The sequence below is a fragment of the Macrobrachium rosenbergii genome, chromosome 55 (assembly GCF_040412425.1).
Source record: "Macrobrachium rosenbergii isolate ZJJX-2024 chromosome 55, ASM4041242v1, whole genome shotgun sequence".
In the NCBI taxonomy this organism is placed as follows: Eukaryota; Metazoa; Arthropoda; class Malacostraca; order Decapoda; family Palaemonidae; genus Macrobrachium; species Macrobrachium rosenbergii.
Genome location: NC_089795.1, coordinates 13,804,715 through 13,823,567, shown reverse-complemented (window position 1 = coordinate 13,823,567; position 18,853 = coordinate 13,804,715). Strand labels below are relative to the sequence as shown.

Here is an 18,853-nt window from a genome sequence, read left to right as displayed (position 1 = left end):
GGCTTTAGTCTTCTAGATGGTGTACAGATCACACGGGAATTAAATAGCATTGGATGAATGATCGGGCTAGGGGTAGGATTATGACATATCTGAGTCTAGTTGTATCCCTTATCTGAAAGTGCATATATGTTATATAGGTGATAAAAGGATAAACCCTCAACCTATGGAACAAAAGCAATGGCAGGACAACCTTGGAAGTCAACGTCTTTCCTGAAGGGAGATAGTACAACTAACTAGAAGCTTTGTTCCTTGTGCCAAGGGGACACACATGAAAGACTAGTTGATGCATCTGGTGCTGGCTATGTTACCCTTGCTACGAACATTCCTGAATTCTGTAAGTTAAATGCAATGCCTATACCATTTCATCCCAAAAGGCTTGATGAAGGTGATGGAATTCTGCAGACCTTTGAAAATAACAAAGCAAAATATCATGAATCATGTGTGCTGAAGTTCAAAACAACAAAACTAGAAAGGAAAAGGAAGTCACTGTGTAAGACAAAAGAAGAAGATGATGCCCCATCAGCAAAATTCACATGTAGTAGCCAAAAGGCAGATGAAGAAGATGCAGAAGAATCTAAGACTGAGAAAGAATCAATGTGCTTTATTTGTGACCAACCAAAGATTTACAATTGGCCATGACATTGTCTTTACATGAAAAGCTTTATGATGTGCCACCAACCTATTAGATGAGAAACTTCTGGCCAAGCTTAGTGCTGGAGATATTGTTTCTCAGGACCATATGTATCACCCATCTTGTCTGACAGGTGTGTACAACAGGGAAAGGGCCTGGCTAAATTCCCAGAAAATTGGAGATGATTACATGCAGTACAGACAAGAGGCATGTGCCCATGTTTCTGCTGAGCTTGAGATGTACATAAGAGACAAGCAGTTGACTACAGATGGGTGCTGCTATTTTACAATGGTAGAACTTTATGATTTGTACAAACAAAGACTGGAACAGCTAAATGGTGATGCTTCCTTTGTGCACCGAACATGGTTGAAAGAACAGGTACTTGCCCGCATCCGAGAACTGGAGGACTTTAAAAAGGGAAGACAAATTTGGTTTGCCTACAAAAGGAAAATGGGAGAAGCCTTAGCCACGGCATGTGACTACAATGATGCACTAATCGTGGCCAAAGCAGCTAAGATATTGAGGAAACAGATGCTTGAACATGAGATAGAATTTGATGAAACCTTAACAGCAGACAATAGAAGATCATCTGTGCCACCAAGTTTGTTGGAATTTGTAAGTGTGCTACAAAACGGTGGCGATATAAAATCCCAACTTAAATATGGAACATCATCTACTGATCTAGCTTTAGCACAACTTTTGCACTTCAACTGTCAAAAGATTCCAGCATCTTCAACATTATCCAGACATTCCAAGTCAAGCTCTGTTTCCAATATATATTGGTCAAAACCAGGAAGCATCAATTAATTGATACACTCCATCACCATGGAATCAGCATCAGCTATGATAGGGTTCTGGAATTGACTAAAGAGTTAGGAGAAGCAGTTGTAACAAGGGCTGTGGAGGAAGAAGTAGTTTGTCCCACTACACTAAGAAAAGGGCTCTTTACAACTTGTGCTGTTGACAATCTGGACCATAATCCAAGTGCCACAACTGCACAAACATCCTTCCATGGGACAGGCATATCTTTGTTTCAGCATCCGAGTACTGATGAAAAGTGGAACAAGTCAAAAAAAGTACCTTCTCTTCATGAATATTACACAAATGTACCTCCTGCTCACTTTAAACATGAGAATCCCCTCCCTTCATCCAGTGGAAGTGCAGGGCACCAACAGGTTGTGCTTTCAAAGCATCTTTCTCTTGAGTATGAATGGCTTGAGAAAGTCAGTCTGTTGGACAGGAGTGAAAATGCTGTGTCCATATCTTGGGCAGCACATCACGCTTCTCAGAAGCGACAGGCCCCATTTGAAATAACCTTGTCATCAATGTTACCTCTTTTTCAAGAGGCAGCTCATTCAGTTGCAATGATAAAACATGCCATGGATATTGCAAGAGCAATCACAGTGTTTCTCAATCCTGACCAAACCCCAGTTCTAGCAGTTGATTAGCCACTATTTGCAATTGCTAAGCAAATCCAATGGGATTGGCCATTGAAGTATGGTGATATGGTTATTATGTTTGGAGGGCTGCATATAGCAATGGCAGCATTCAAAATTCTGGGTGATCTTTTGAAAGACAGTGGTTGGACTGGTGCTCTTGCAGAAGCAGAAATAGCTACTCCTGGAACAGCAGATTTGTTTATTTCTGCTTCACATTTGAAGAAGACATGTCTAGCCCACCAGCTTATATCAGCTGTGCAAAGCTGCCTATATGGCATATATCCAGGAAGCAGAAGAAGAAATTGAGCTAAGCTGTGAAAGCTGGATTAGAAAACGAGAATCAGAGTGTCCCCAATTCTACTTTTGGAATCTTGTGCTTCAGTGTTTGTTTTCATCAGGTCATACCGAGAGTCTAATTTCCAATTGTACAAAGATGTGCTGCAGGAACTCACTCCTTTCTTCTTTGCCCTGAACCATGTACATTATGCCAGGTGGCTTTCAATTCATTTGAGGGACATGGAGGCTCTCCAAAATGACACATTTGATGAATTCACAAAGGGAAATTTCACTGTCCACAAAACCACTTAGCCTTTTTCCTCAACGGCTATAGACCAAGCACACGAGCAGAATAAATAATGCGCATGTGAAAGGAGATGGGGGAGCTGTTGGCCTATTTGAAGATGAAGATGCTCTCAGAGGGTGGACAGTGGCTGGTCCTGAAGTAAGCTGCGTGATCGTTGAGTTTGAGACTAGAAGTGATGCTGATCCAAAATCTGAGGGTAAGCATCATGATGAAACTGAAACTGTGCAGAAAAAGTTTCTTGAAATGGTTGAAAATCTGGCAAAAGTAATCAAAGAAATGGGCAACCCTTTTGAGGAAGATTCAGTGGATCTAATTGTGCTAGACAGTCATGAAATTATGGACAGCAAAGTTAGTGAATCCTTGAGATCTATGAAGGGCCTTGGACAGACAATTCACAAACTTTATTGAGAGGCTCAAGACACCCAGCAAATTCTATGAACCAGTGCACAAGAACAAAATTCTATTGTTCAGTCGCAAGATGCCTACTAAAGAATCCAAGGACAAAAAGTCACTGCAAACCATAAAGGATGATTGTAATCTATTCTCACGCCTCTAAACATCATGCCAGAACAGACAATGTGATTTAAATGAATACTTTCAACATGAAAATCAAAATTGCCACCATCACTGGCACAGAATGGACAGATGCATCAGGGCACCAAGTCACAGCTGCTGCCTCTACTAGAACAGCATGCATCAGACATCCCTGACAAAGAGCCTAAAGCTGATGTTATCATAATGGATGGTGCAGCTCTTATAAATGCTCTGAGACCAACCAAGGGGTCTACGTTTGAGTCTTATGCTAAAGAAGTCCTATCCAAGATCCAGAAGCACATACAGAAGTACAAGCAAACACACATTGTATTTGATGTGTATAGGGCAGTCAGTATGAAAGCACAAATGAGACAAAAAAGAGGCACAGGAGTTCGCCGGAGAGTAAATAGTACAGCGAAAACTCCTGGCAATTAGGCCAGCTTCCTCAGGAATGACCACAACAAAACTAAGCTATTTGCATATTTGGCAGACACATGATACATCATGCATAATTGTCACTAAAGGGGATGCTGAGCTTTGTAGCAAAACTGAACAAGACACTGCTGACCTACAAGGCTGCACTCACGAAGAGACAGATACTAGAGTCCTTTTACATGCTGCATATGCTGCAAAGCATGAAGATATCTCAAGTGCAATCATATGTAGTACAGACACTGACATTGTCATCATAGCAGTATCTAGCATAGAAAAAGCTGGTTTGGACAAACTGTGGATTAAATTTGATAGAGGAAAAGACATGAGGTGGATACCTATCCACGAAATTGCAGCAGCCATGGAACCAAAAGCCTCAGCCCTTCCCTTTTCCATGCATTTAGTGGGTGTGACACGGTGTCTGCCTTTCATGGAAAGGGGAAGAAATCTGTGTGGTAAACATGGACAGTGTTTCAGCGTGCCACACCCACCTTCACCAAACTAAGTTCAACACCAGCAGCTGTAGAAGATGAAGACCTGCAAATTATTGAAGAGTTCGTCGTGCTAATGTATGTCAGAAGTAGTTCGTATAAAAATGTAAATGAGGTTAGACTTGATCTCTCTGCAAGAAAGCAAAGACCTTATGACTGCATTCCCTCTACAAGAGCTGCTCTTAGAGAGCAATGCAAGAGAACTGCCTTTCAAGCAGGGCACATTTGGTGCCAGTCTTTAGTATGTCATCCAGTTTTGCCCAGTCCAAGAAACTGGGGATGGCAACAGATTGATGGCACCTGGTTTCCATATTGGACAGATTTGCCAATAGTAGCAAAATCTTGCCAAGAACTGAATAAGTGTGGCTGCAAAAAGGAATGCCATGGCAGGTGCAAGTGCTACAAATCTGGACTTAGCTGCACAGCTCTCCGCAGCTGCACTTGCTAAAACTAATTGATACACAAAACATATTGGTTTCTCTCAGGAGATACATACTTTTCTATCTGTGGCGGCCATTTCGGAAATATGGTGATCATATGGTGGCCATATTGGAAAGATGGGTTCACTTTATCCCTTCATGACAGTAAGAATGCCAAAATACAAAGTCTCAATCATTATATGGACAGTATGCAACTTTTATAGGCTTATGAAATGAAAATATTTGAAATATACAGCTAATTTGCCGCCATTTTGGAAAAGTGTCAGCCATCTTGGAAATAGCCAAATTCTGAGGTGGCCGTAGGTTGATTTTGATTTATGGGGACAATAAGAGTTCTCATGCCAAATCTGTTGCTTGTATCACCATTTGCACTTTTTTCCAACATATTTCCCTGACTACAGCCGGAGCGAGGAAGCAAATACACTGTATTCGATGCCATCAGAGGGTCCAGTGACAGTCTATCCTTGTATTTAAACAACTAAAAAGTGCGCCGAAGTTTCTTCGTCGCAATCGAGTTTTCTGTACAGCCGCTACAGCATATGATCAAGGCCACCGAAAATGGATCTATCTTTCGGTGATCTCAATATAAAGTTGTATGAGCCGCGGCCCATGAAACTTTAACCACGGCCTGGAGGTGGCCTATCTTGTATCGTTACCAAAAGCACGATTATTGCGAACTTTAACCTTAAATAAAATAAAAAAAAAAACTATTGAGGCTAGAGGGCTGCAATTTGGTATGTTTGATGATTGGAGGGTGGATGATCAACATACCAATTTGCAGCCCTCTAGCCTCAGTAGTTTTCAAGACTGAGGGCGGAGAGCAAAAGTGCGGACAGAAAAAAGTGCGGACGGACAGATAAAGCCGGCACAATAGTTTTCTTTTACAGAAACTAAAAGGGAATTTATGGCAAGAGGATTAGTGGAAATGAGGGGACTTCTTATGAGATGAAAATACTGTCGTATTAATGAATTAATTTCCTTATGAAAATAACCACTCTGGATAAAAGGAATACTCGAATAAAAGTATTTTTGGGACTGTTGGAGACATAATTTTTAGAGTGAATTTATTATTGAAGAACTTATCTAATTGTTTATAGAACAACTTGGAAGGAGAATTTTTGGAGAAATATTTATATAAAAATGAAATTTCTTCGTGAAAGTCAGACCAGTTGTTGGTTAGGGAATAAGCCCTGTGCATGAGAGTGTTTAAAAAGTTTAACTTGAAATTACAACAACATAAGCTTTAAAAATTCATGCCTAAGTTGGTAAAAGTCTTTTTTTCTAAAAATAGACGCATGGAAGCATACGTGTGTAAACCTGATATTAGTGTGGGCCGAGTCAGCAACTCCCAAGAACGCATTGGCCTGTCCCCTGTCCCTGAACAGGAGAAATCTATCATCCACAACCGATTGTAAAATAATGGGCGGTAATCCAGAGGGCAATTGTCCAGCAATTGCTCCTCTAGACGACACATAAAAATATTGGCAAAAACGGGGCCCAGTGGGCTTCCCATTGCCATCCCATTAATCTGAAAATAAGACTTGTTGTTAAAAACAAAGGCTATGTGCTGCACTGCCAAACATAACAGCTTCTTAAAGTCATCACGGTAAAAACCATTAAATAAAAAACCTTCGTTAATAAAACACTTATTCAAAATAGTCCGAATAGTCTCCTACACAAGTATGTTTGTCAAGAGTAATTCGACATCCAGCCTCACCACGTACAGGTCTGAATCTTGAGCTGTAACCCTTTCTTTAAAATGCTCTGAACTTTTCAACGTGTAATTGTTAACAGAAAATTCACTTAATAGAGGTACTAACAATTTTGCTAGTTTAGAGTTGGGTGTTTCATAAGAAAATAAAATATGCTGTATTGGAACACCCTCTTTATGTACCTTCGATAGTCCACATAAAATCCCGTAAGATCCACCTGTAATAATCAAAGATTGTTGAACATCTATGGAAATTACTTTGTAGTCATACAGAGACTGTAAAATCCTGTTTATTCTGTACTGCACTCTAAAAATGGTAGCAAAATCCTATTTACCTAAATACCGAAACTTAGTATGTCCTTTTGAATATCTTCCACTTTTTGTACATAATCCTCTTTGTTTAAAAGTACTACACCTTTTCCTTCCTCAGGCCTAGTGATAATGATATCACGGTTACCAAGGTTCTTTAAGATTTCCCAGTCCTGTTTCTTAAAAATTGGTGCCCAGCAATTAGAAAGATTATTTAAAGTTTTAGTCCGAGTTTTATGTAATGTTTTAATGGATACGCATATTTTTACAGCTTTGATAATGAGGCTAGGCCTTGAAACGTTAGCAGTAAAGCCATGTAGATCCTTTTTATTATATATATATATATATATATATATATATATATATATATATATATATATATATATATATATATATATATATATATATATATATATATATATATATATATATATATATATATATATATATATATATATAAATATATATATATATATATATATATATATATATATATATATATATATATATATATATATATATATATATATATATATATATATATACATATATTTATATATATATATATATATATATATATATATATATATATATATATATATATATATATATATATATATAAATACTGTGTATATATGCGTGTGAATGTGTGTGCACGTATTTATGCATGTATGGGATGAAATGTGCCTTATTCTGGTCACATTCACCAAATGCATAGAAAAGTTACAGCCATGCAATGAACGTTAAACTCTAGATTTCTAAAGATTTTAGGATATGATTCGCATGGGAATTTTTTTTTTAAATCTGAATATGAAATGACGTCAAGAATGAATCCTTTCCCGTGCCAAGCTACGAGCTTGTATGGGGAGGAGAAATTTGGTGACCTCTTTTTCTACCATACTGCTGCGAGCGATGAGAATTTATCCCAGTTCATACATATACAGTATACATATTTCCTTCGAAGTCACATGCATTAATTAGAGCCTAAATAGAGACATTGTCACTCTTGGAACGTAAGTTTTGTTTTTGGTTCCGATACGCAGGAACTCTACGGCAGCTAACAGACGAAGTGCTGTAACCAAAATAAATCCAAATTAACCAAAGTAAGGTTACTGTAAAGGTGTACATAATCCAAAGCAATATTGCTCTTTATCTTAACTGAATGATATAGTTTGCATTCGATTCTCGGGGATATGAGAGTAAGACCAAAATCTCTCCAAAGGAATTTTCCTCATGTTTCATTTCGGGACATACTCATATGTTCCTAGATAGGGACAGAGTCTAAAAAGAGAGGGAAGCAGAGATTTACGGTTTCTATGCGATACATATAAGTATGCGCTTGCGTAGGTCCTGGTGTTCCCGACTATTAGTGTTCCTTCACTGGAGCCATTATTACAATGAATTTGAGTCCACTACACCATCTTAGTTAGGTGAGTCCATTTTGATCATAGCACTGATATCAAGAGTATACTTATGCATAAGACGAAGTAGACTCTTCTTGGCGTATGAAAGTTAGTGTCTGAATTCGATTCTCGTATAAAAAAGCACACATACACGCACACTCCTATATATATATATATATATATATATATATATATATATATATATATATATATATATATATATATATATATATATATATGTGTGTGTGTGTGTGTGTGTGTGTGTTTCTTGTGTGCATTTATGTACACATATAGTCCTTCGAAAGGAAAAAATTCTAGAAAAATTAAATCAAATTGCTCAACGAGAAATCCGGTAGGCAAATGCAATAGTTACCAAAGAAAAAACCACAAATATTCAATATTTACTGTCAAATGCTTTTATCTGTTTACAGTAAAATGATAAGCCATGGATGAAGTTATTAAATGCTTCAATAAGAATGTAAAACACTTTTGAAGCTTCGAATCTGTAACTGATTCGCTGGCATTCACTCAGTCTTTATTAGCCTTATTCGTTTTGTTGAACTGAAGATCACAAACCATTAGTGCAAACAGAGAATATCAGTGCTAAATCACGAAAATATCGAGTGAAATTACTTTCTCCTATTATGTACTATTCTATTTTTATATATCAAAGAGTCAGTCGATCATTATTATAAATAAGAAAATGTGACAATGAAGCTAAACCATAGATTGCAAGTTTATAACAGAACTATACTAACGCAGAGCCAAAAACATTTTCTATGATGTATGTTCCTTGTGTAATTGGTTAAGATAAATAATTTTGTGTTGTAAAAAGTACGTATATAAATATAGGTGCTCAGTAAGATGGCTGAACAGTTATGGGTCCACCACTGTAACCAGTACTGTCATATAAAGATTCAGTATCCGGAGTATGGTTATAATTTTCAAACCAGACTTTATACTGCACGAAGCCGCGTCTCTTTCCGTAAACCTGACAAGGATTCATTTTTCGTGACACCAGATTTATATATAAAGAAAGTAGTTGCTTTTGCAAAATGTGAGGAACTTTGCAGAGTACTTTACTCAAATATTCTGGGCTTCAGGTCAAATTTTCTTGATCTCCAGAGTTGTGCCCTTAACTATGATCCATGTCTTTATCTGAGACACTTGTAAGTAGTAACAGGGTTTAGTGGACCTGACTTTATTTATCGTCATAACATCCCACATGAGCAAGGTATAGCTGTATGCACTAAGTCTGGACGAGTGTAGTTGACAGGAAGTTCTTTGTCGTGAGATTTTCAGAAAGCTCTACAATGTTCACATATTTGTTGTTTACCGCAATCCAAACATTGACGATTCTATGTATGAAGGTCTCTTAGAAAGGAATAGTTTGGCTCAGTCACAGGATTCAAATGCTTCATTCGTTATGTGTAGAGACTACAATAAAAAGCACAGCGAGTGGATTAATTCAAATTCCACAGGTCAACATGGCCGACCTGCTCTTGAGTTCTGTGTATTCTCCGATATTTTCCAGCTAATTGAGGACCCCACGCATATTTCTGGTAATAGATTAGACCTCATATGCTCCCAGTTCCAGAGGTACTTGATTCCTCATACTGTTGGATTATGGAACAGTCTCCCTGAGAATGCTGTGCAAGGGTACTTCAAAAGTTCAAGTGAAAGAGCAACGAATTCATGCCCTAAAACAATTTTCCTTGTATTTTAATAATTTACTTACAATTTATCTTTTTATTTATTTATTTGTTAATTTACTTTTTTCTAATAACTAATCTTATTTCTGTATTTCCTATTATCGTCTTTGACTTCTTTCAAATGAACGCCTTATTCTTTGGAGGCTTGAATTTCAAGTCAATTGAGCCCTAAATCTTGGCTTGGATTTTTTAAGATTATTTCCGCATGAATAAGGTTCATTTTTTGTTTAATGTATTATACTAGATAATTCCCTTAAATAATGAATAATGAACTCCAGTAAAACGAAACCCTATTATAATAGGTGGATGGGACTAATAAATCTGAAGCTTTAACTATTGTTGGTGTAACTAACTAATAAAACATCTCAAAAAGTCAACACATGCCGCAAAGAAGCTATTATTGAACATAATACATAACAACAGCGATAAAGTAATAGGTCATTTGTCTTTCCTTTTACTAGAATACTGTACTAATAGGTATTTATAACAATGGTTTGCCTTTAGCATTTATAACTGGTCCATTGACGGATGGTCTCTTGTCGTTAATTTTTCACATTTTCAAAATAATGTGCCTCGCTGTCGAACTCCCAGCTCCCAGTTCCAGAGGTACTAATAATGGAACAGTCTCCTGACACATTAAACTTAAATTTATCTTTTTTATATTTTGTTAATTTACTTTTTCTAATAACTAATCTTATTTCTGTATTTCCTATTATCGTCTTTGACTTCAAATGAACGCCTTATTCTTTGGATTGAATTTCAGTCAATGGCCCCTAAGGCTTTTTCCGCATGAATAAGGTTCATGTTTTGAATAATAATAATAATAATAATAATAATAATAATAATAATAATAATAATAATAATAATAATAATAATAATAATAATAATAATAATGCCCTATCCTTTACAAAAGGCTATATGCGCAATAGGTATATAACAATGGATCACACATTTTTCATAATAATGAAACACATCTACCAAGGAGATGAAAATACAGGACATTAAACTTAAATGTTGTATTTTCAATTAAATATTTTTGTGTGGCCCTCATGTGCCGGATAAGAACCCCTGAGCAGAAGGATTATCTTGGCAGCATCATTTTCTCGGACCTTTCCATAAAATTTAAGTGAGAAAAATCAGAAGTTAGTAGTATCTTTTCTAACATGTTGTGACCGTTCGACAACCAAACAGATTTAAATTCCTTTGTTTCGAGAACCTACAGATAACTGATCACATATAGTTTGAGTATGATAAAGATGAGTTTACTGCAATAGAGGACATTGCGATCGACCATGTTATCCCTAATATTTGCTTTTAGAAAGTAATTGTATGAATGTTTCCTAGAACATCTTCCATAATAGTCAGTTAGAGAATGAGGAGTTAATAATAACGTAGTCTATCTACTTTTCATAAGGGTTTTTCAAATGCTGTTCCGGTTTTGAAAAACTAAACGTAAAGGTAGTGTTAGAATATAACGAAAGACTGGAAAATATAAAAATGTATTCCTTAGTAGTAACCGAAGAATTCCAAATATGATATACACTATCTCATGTACAGAATGCAGGCTATCTTATCGTACTTTAGAAGTCCATTGGCTTAACTCCAGCCAATGTGACCCATGTAACTTTTAACAGAGGAACATTCTTAAGTCTAAGCTAATTACCCACTCAACAGAGCGAGACTTGAACATAAGGACCGGTCTGTTCCCCCTTTGCCCCTTAATCATCTTTTTTTTAAAGACGATTTGCATGAGGAACGCGTCTTTAGTATAAATTCGAGGTAGGTTTTTTTTAAATGTCGGTCAAATTAATTTTTTCATTGTTTCCTTTCGTGGCTTGAGATATCTATGTTCTTCACAAGCTATTTTTCGAATTCTGCGTACACAGACACACACACTTATATATATGTGTGTATGTATATATATATATATATATATATATATATATATATATATATATATATAGATAGATAGATAGATAGATAGATAGATAGATAGATAGATAGATAGATAGATAGATAGATAGATAGATATATATATATATATCTATCTATCTATCTATCTATATATATATATATATATATATATATATATATATATATATATATATATATATATATATATATATATATATATATATATATATATATATATATATATATATATATATATATATATATACATATATATATATATATATATATATATATATATATATATATATATATATATATATATATATATATATATATATATATATATATATATATATATATATATATATATATATATATATATGCTGATTAAGTGGTATCATTCCCATCATTTTTTGTATTGCAACAGTGCGCGATAATGTTTCTTCCAATTGGTGCAAAGGTCGGAAGCTGCATTTAAAGGACAATCTCACGTATTGTCTGAAGCCAGGAATTTCCAAAGATTGAGGAGTGGCAAAGTATACATTGTTTCAAGGGACTGCTCTTACTGATCTCCGCTTCCAGGATCCCCTCAAGGCTAATACGGAACATACTTGCGCCAAGCAAATAATATTATATAACCATTAATGAGCATTTTAACCAGCATGTAAATGTTGAGAATGGGAGAGAGGAATTAACGAAAGGGAACTAAAGGAAATTAGTCCACAAAAACAAAAATCTTCATTCCATTCAGTTCACTAGTGGTAAACAGGAAGTCCCATTTGATAAAAACAAAATAGCTCAATAAAAGATGTTTCATACAGACAACAATTTTTTATTCATGTGCTACGTGTAAGGGCCAAAATGAAATGAGAATTGTACCGGAGAAGGAAGAGACAAAGGAGAGAGAATGTTTATTTATTCCGGAAATTAACAGCTAATGAGTAAACAAAACTGTATTTACAAGGCATAAATCATTACATTCACAGGAGTAATAAAAAGTGCTTTATACATCAATACTTTTGCATAGATTAGAAGAGAAACATTAATATATTTCGACAAAAGAAATGAAGACACATCCTAAGGGGATGAAATGCAAGCAACTCCCAAAGAATGAGGAAGTAGTGATTAACTGAAAGAATAACTTCAGAATCGTAGAGAAACCAATCATTATGGGCATAAACTAGAAATTGTTTTGCTGCACTCTGCGATAGAAGATGCCAGCTTTTATCAAACTACTTAGGAGCAGAGTTTGGCGTGAAAGGTTACGAGGTTACACACAAGCTGAGAGGCTGAACTTGATAAGGGCCTTCCCTAACGTGAAGTGTAATAATGACAATTTTTAATGACAATAACCTATAAGCCCAGGCGGGCTCACGCCGCAGCTTTGTTGATAAGTTCAGGTAGTAATTCGACTGCTTTCAAGGTCTGAATGAAAATCATGGCCCCGTGGTGAGCTTAAGACTCAGGTTGGAGGGCAAATGAGCTACGTCATCTGAGGGAGATCAAATATTCACCTTCTCGTTAACCTTATTAGCTGGCCAACAACTCAACTTGCCGTTTTTTACATCGGTGCTCTTATTTTATTTGGGTGCTCTTTTTTGAAGCTCACTGCAATGAATTATGGAACTGGATAGAGTGCTAAATCCTGGGAGTGATGATGGACGGATATTCAGAAAAGGCCTTGTAAATCTGAATGAACACAGCTTTGGGTTACTTAACATCAAGAGACTTTTACAAAAGACTTTCAGGTGCTACTCTGTTTGGTAACTCCTCTTAATAGCAATTCTGCAGACTTGAGGCTCTATGATTGATGAAAGTGCTGATAATCTCATGATTATCAAGAAAAGAAATGTTCCTCTTAGATATTGTCAACAGAAATGTTAGTTAAATACCAAAATTTGGTTTTTAGAATTTTCAGAAGAGTAATTCAAAAGAGAACTTTTTAGCATTCCTTACATGTGGAATGGTAATGCAGAGCCTATTGTCAACCTTCTGTAACAGGGTTGAAAGTGCTACTACAGAGGTCACTCCCCAACAGCTATTACTTCCCATGTGGTTTGAACAAAAGATCCCTCCAATATTACTCAGTTTTAATGAAATATTATTCTAAATGGTCCTATCATTATACTAACTAGGATGCCATGAGCTTATAGATCTAAAATTTTTATTTTAGCCAACTTTAACCAATGACTTTAGCACAATTCAGCCAAAGCTCTGCAGATTTTAAGGTAGCCCGAATGACAAAACTTATATATCTTACCAAGGTGCATATTTGCCACTCATTGAATAATAACAAGTGTCATTTCCTTATTGTGGAAACGCTATGAAATAATGAAAATCCTTTTCCCAGAAAGAAGTGGTAGATCCTCTACTGGACTGCCGCAGAATAAACTTCCTCTGTGAGGAGTAGAGGTGAAATCAGAGCGCTAGGAGGAGTATGCATCAGTGATACTGACTGCCAGCATGTTTTACCATGCCACAGAGTATTTTTTCTCTTCCAAAGCCATTCCATTCTATTCTGGAAATTCCTTATTCCATCACAATGCAAAGACCCTTACCATTTCGTGTATTCCTGGTAGCAGTAAAACAATGACTAAAGGTCAGGTGCTTGAGTGGAATGAATAGGTGCTGATGGTGGAAGCTGCAGGAGTGATGCAACAGCCTGGTTTAATTTTGCAGACTTGAGGTGAAGCTCTGAGACCTCATGAGCTCCAAATGGACCTACACTCCAGGGCGTCGAGCTTAACAAAGAGTGTACATATGGATTATCCAAGCTACAGCCAGGAAGTGCTGCTCTTCGTAAAGCTAGTCTAGCTTTAAGGAATGTTCCAATTGCTTCTACAAGTCGTTGCAGTTGCATCTTTGCAAGTCTTTGAAGAGCTTTAGACCAAGACTTTTCTTTATCTGTAGCTGTCAGACCTTCTATGATGCCAAGGATAGACAGACTATCAAACATAGTCTTGCGTGCTGTCCACTCCAAGTCCAAGATCCTACTATCAAGAGGAGTGTAAGAGGTCTTCAGCTGGTCATTAGCAGCATCAGGTGTAAATTTACCAACTAAGAGAAAAAAATCAAAAGTCTTAGGGAAGGGGAACAGGTGGCTGTCTTCAGGTATGAAGATCATGACCTCTGAAGCCTCACTCCAACCTAGGATGTCTAGATTGGAAACTTTAGGATGGAACTTTCCAGTAAGATTGACAAGAGTTTGTCCAACAAATTTTAGATGACCAGCATTGGCTACCACATCACGGTACTTAAATGACAAAGAACCTTCTTCTTTTTTGAAAGGGGGTTGATGAACTTCTGCTTGAATAGTCACTGGTACCTTGTTATTGAAGACTAAATTTGCATTGCAGGCCTGTTTGTAATGAGTTGCAGGATACAAAGTCATAGTTGATGGGGTATGGCCAGCCCGGCAGGAGGAAATCTGGCAAGGCTTCTGTGCAGAGCAGGATAAGTTTGATGGTCTAGTCACCTTAGTGGTGGTGGAAGACTTAGCCTGGAGAGAAGAAATACTCTTTGATACATCCACATTTACGGTAACTATCTCTGGGGAGTCAAAAGTATGCTGTGCAACCGTCGTTGCAGGTTTAGATGAGGATGTCTTGGTACAGTCTAGCTCAGGTGAGACTGTAAGGGAACAAGATGTGTCAGATTGACAGAGTATTGGACCTAGTTCTGACACTGCCTCAGCCCAAGAATAGTCTGAACTAGAGCTTGATTCCTCTGAGCTATCAGAGAAAGATGAGCAAATAAACTGTGAATTAGTAAACATAGACTCTGGAGACAAGTCATCCCCAAGTGTTGAACTACTATGATGACTATCTGTTGAAGGGCCAGCAACAGGCTCATACAGCAGTTCCTCTATTCCAGACGATGAAGCTTCCCACATCTCACCTGATGGCTTTGTTGAACTGATATCCATAATCACACTATCATCATGATTCCAAAAATAATGGTAACCAGAAGGCCTTCCAACTGTATTTTTTGCAAAGTCCATAGCCCATGCAGTCAGGGGTTGCAGGGTTTGTTTTTTGTCCTTTGCCTTTGCAAGAGTATCCAAAAGAGCCATACATGTCTGGCAGTTTCTTGGGTTGTAAAAGCTCTTATAATTACAATCAGCATGGCAGTGACAAAGCGAATGTCCCGTCCTACGGTGGTCAAAAGCTTTGCCACAAAAATTTGCTTCACAGAGGGTCCAGCCATTGGTACCCTCTTCTTCAGTGGTATGACTGACTTCATCGTGTAATGATGACTGAATTTCATCTACTGTCTGGTTTTCTGTAAAGAAAAAGAAAGAGGAGTTGTTGTTAGTGAAGAAGAAAGTTAACGGACCGTGATAGAACAACATTTGACAAATTGGTTCACATATGACTTAAGGGCCACCTAAGGCAGACCCAGACCCGTGAAGCGGGAAGACCCAGACAGACAAGGCATGAGAGACTAACATACCTTCATGCAAAGGAGGCAAGAGCGGTGTCATATGATCACTTGGCAGATAGGTCTCATTCATAGTAGAAAACCTGTTGGAGAAAGAGAGACAAAGTGAGCATATAAATCTGGAGTAAAACAGAATGTGTGGAACCGGACATGCAAACCCATGAGGGTCTGGAAGTGTCTCTTGCGTGGGTGCTTTTCCTTAGGAGAACCCATGTTTTCTTGTTTTGCAGTCTCATTTATAAGCTTGTTCTGAAAAAATGTTGAGCGTGAAGAATATCCATCCAGAGGAATGTGAATGCCTAATGTCAACTAGCCATGTATATGTAGCCTTAAAAGGTGGCAGCAGTTCTTGATTAAAGAACTTGCTTTCTGATATCTTGAGTTTATCTCCCTGCTTTACTGAAAGAACACTCCTGAATATATCGCCCATAATTGGGAAACGAAAGCAGAGCGGAATCAGAAATGCAAAATGAATCTAGTCCCTCAGAAATGAAATTTGTTTACATGCTATGCTGTCAGTTACTATTGCACAACCCACTGATCATGCATTTTAAACAAATTTCATTTAGCTATAAAACCCACATAATTAGCATATGCAAATGTAGACCACATACAGTTATCATACAGGAAGAATGGCAATATTCAGTCATCATATGAAAGATTCATTCTCTCTGTAAGTTGGACAGATAAAACAAAGTAAAGGGACCTGAAACATTGTCTAAAATCAAATTTTGAAAAACTGGTAAGTTTCTTTTTCTTTGTTTAATGTGTTCCATTCAATACCAATGAAATCACTCGTGTCACATTAATTTTGAAGTGGCTGTGGATCAGGATATTCGATTCGTCTGGCCTTGTTGTTCACGAGAAGATTTAACGTTTTGTGAAAGTTGTTTATCAGAAGAAGAAATATTCATTCCCTTTTGAATGGTATTTCAATAATGGAATTAATGTCAGTATATGAATCAATGAAGTTGACTTAGTACCTTTCCCCTGTTAGCTATATAACTTGTTTTCCGAACAGTCACTTCTTTTAAACGTGTGTCATTCATAAGTACCTAACAGCTCACTGTCGTGGAAATAACTTGGAATTGAATCTTAAAAGTGAGAGAGATGCGCTGATTGCTTTATATGCGTTTATTAATGCAGACACACTTGCCTACGTATACACTTTTATATATATATATATAATATATATATATATATATATATATATATATATATATATATATATATATATATATATATATATATATATATATATAACACCGATAGGTAATTACATATAGCAAACGCTCCTATCTTCACCTGGATTCGAACACATGCATTTTTGACTTTGCAAATATAAGAAACATACATTTCATCCCATTGGCTATCAATAGAAATATTAGCTGATTTTGATTCTCCTGTGCGTAAGTTATTCCCAGAGAAATGTGAACTTAACATTAGTGGCTTATAGCGCTTAATAAATGAGGCATGAAAATGACTCACAAAGGACTCCATTAAAAACTTGGTACTCATTCCTCATGGCTGAGAGGTGTTGATTTCGATTCAATGCATAGAAGCTGAATTCTACAGGAATACGTACAGCAGATTAAAATAAACTTATATTTCTCTTGCTTAGTTGTATGTCATTGTCATCCTAATTCGAACTCAGAATGACACATGTTCTGTTCCTGGTCAGGGTAGGAATCCTAATAATATAAAATTCCTTTGAGTGGAAGTCATTCACAAGATAAAGTGAATTCATTAGGTGTGCATCATTGACCCCTACTTCACACTCGAAAAATGTAACGTGCAGAATCACTGACAAAGTGGCCCCCCCCACCCCCACACACTATATATATATATATATATATATATATATATATATATATATATATATATATATATATATATATATATAATATATAATGGACGGGGTGGTGCTAACAACCTTACTCGATAAGTATTTACTCTGGGAAGCAAAAAGCTAACACCTGACTCTACACTGTGTAACGGGAAAAATATATATATGTATGTATATATATATATATATATATATATATATATATATATATATATATATATATATATATATATATATATGTATATATATATATATATATATATATATATTTATATATATGGATAGATAGATATATATATACATATATAGATATACACATATACCGTGTGTTTCCAAATTAGAGGCCCCCTCCACAGAACAAATGTAAAGTTATGAAGTTTTCTGCTATAGCCTATCTCCAAGTACATTATTTTAAGTTTCTATTAAGCTATTTTTCATTTTACATTTCTTGTATTTTCAGATTGAGTGACGGAGTTAGATTCAGCCATGGCTAACGACTCGGAGGAAATGAGATGGATTGACCAAATCTGGGCTATAACCCTCAGAGAGGCCAGGGATGCTGGCGTATCCTTCATTTCACGTTCCTGGATAGCTAAATACATTAAAAGAGATGAATCCTTTGTTAAAAGAAACTGGAACAAAAATCCATATGACTGTCATCGCGAAAAGAGTGAGAATCTTGGAAGGCCTGAAGTCCTTTCTCAGGAGTCAAAAGACATCATAGCTGAGGCAGTGGGTAGACCAAGAAAGTTTTTATGTAAATTGGCACTTGAACTAGAAACAAAAAAGGGAAAGAAGAGATATTATAGTGCTGTATATCGTGAGTAGAAAAAATCTGTTATCAAACCATTTCATGTTATCAACAAGCCCAACATCACTCAGCAACAGAGAGAAGACCGTGCATTGTTTTGTGGTTTATTTCTTAAAGACTGGGATGAAGCCGACTTTCTCCATGTTGCCGCATCAGA

The 18,853-nt window shown here is 36.4% G+C and overlaps 2 protein-coding genes across 4 annotated transcripts in view; both read right to left on the bottom strand.

Moving 5' to 3' along the window:
• The window catches only part of LOC136835931 (streptococcal hemagglutinin-like), a 601,990-nt gene that overhangs the window by 199,907 nt on the left and 383,230 nt on the right, over window positions 1-18,853 (bottom strand). The gene's annotated exons all lie outside the window — the stretch shown is intronic.
• The window catches only part of LOC136835932 (uncharacterized), a 71,567-nt gene continuing 65,213 nt past the window's right edge, over window positions 12,500-18,853 (bottom strand). Inside the window, exons 2-3 of the mRNA XM_067099811.1 lie at window positions 16,052-16,122; window positions 12,500-15,880 (exon numbers count right to left, since the gene is read on the bottom strand). Of these exons, the coding sequence (XP_066955912.1) occupies window positions 14,193-15,880; window positions 16,052-16,122 (1,759 nt within the window). The 3' untranslated portion in view covers window positions 12,500-14,192. The remainder of the gene's footprint in view (window positions 15,881-16,051; window positions 16,123-18,853) is intronic.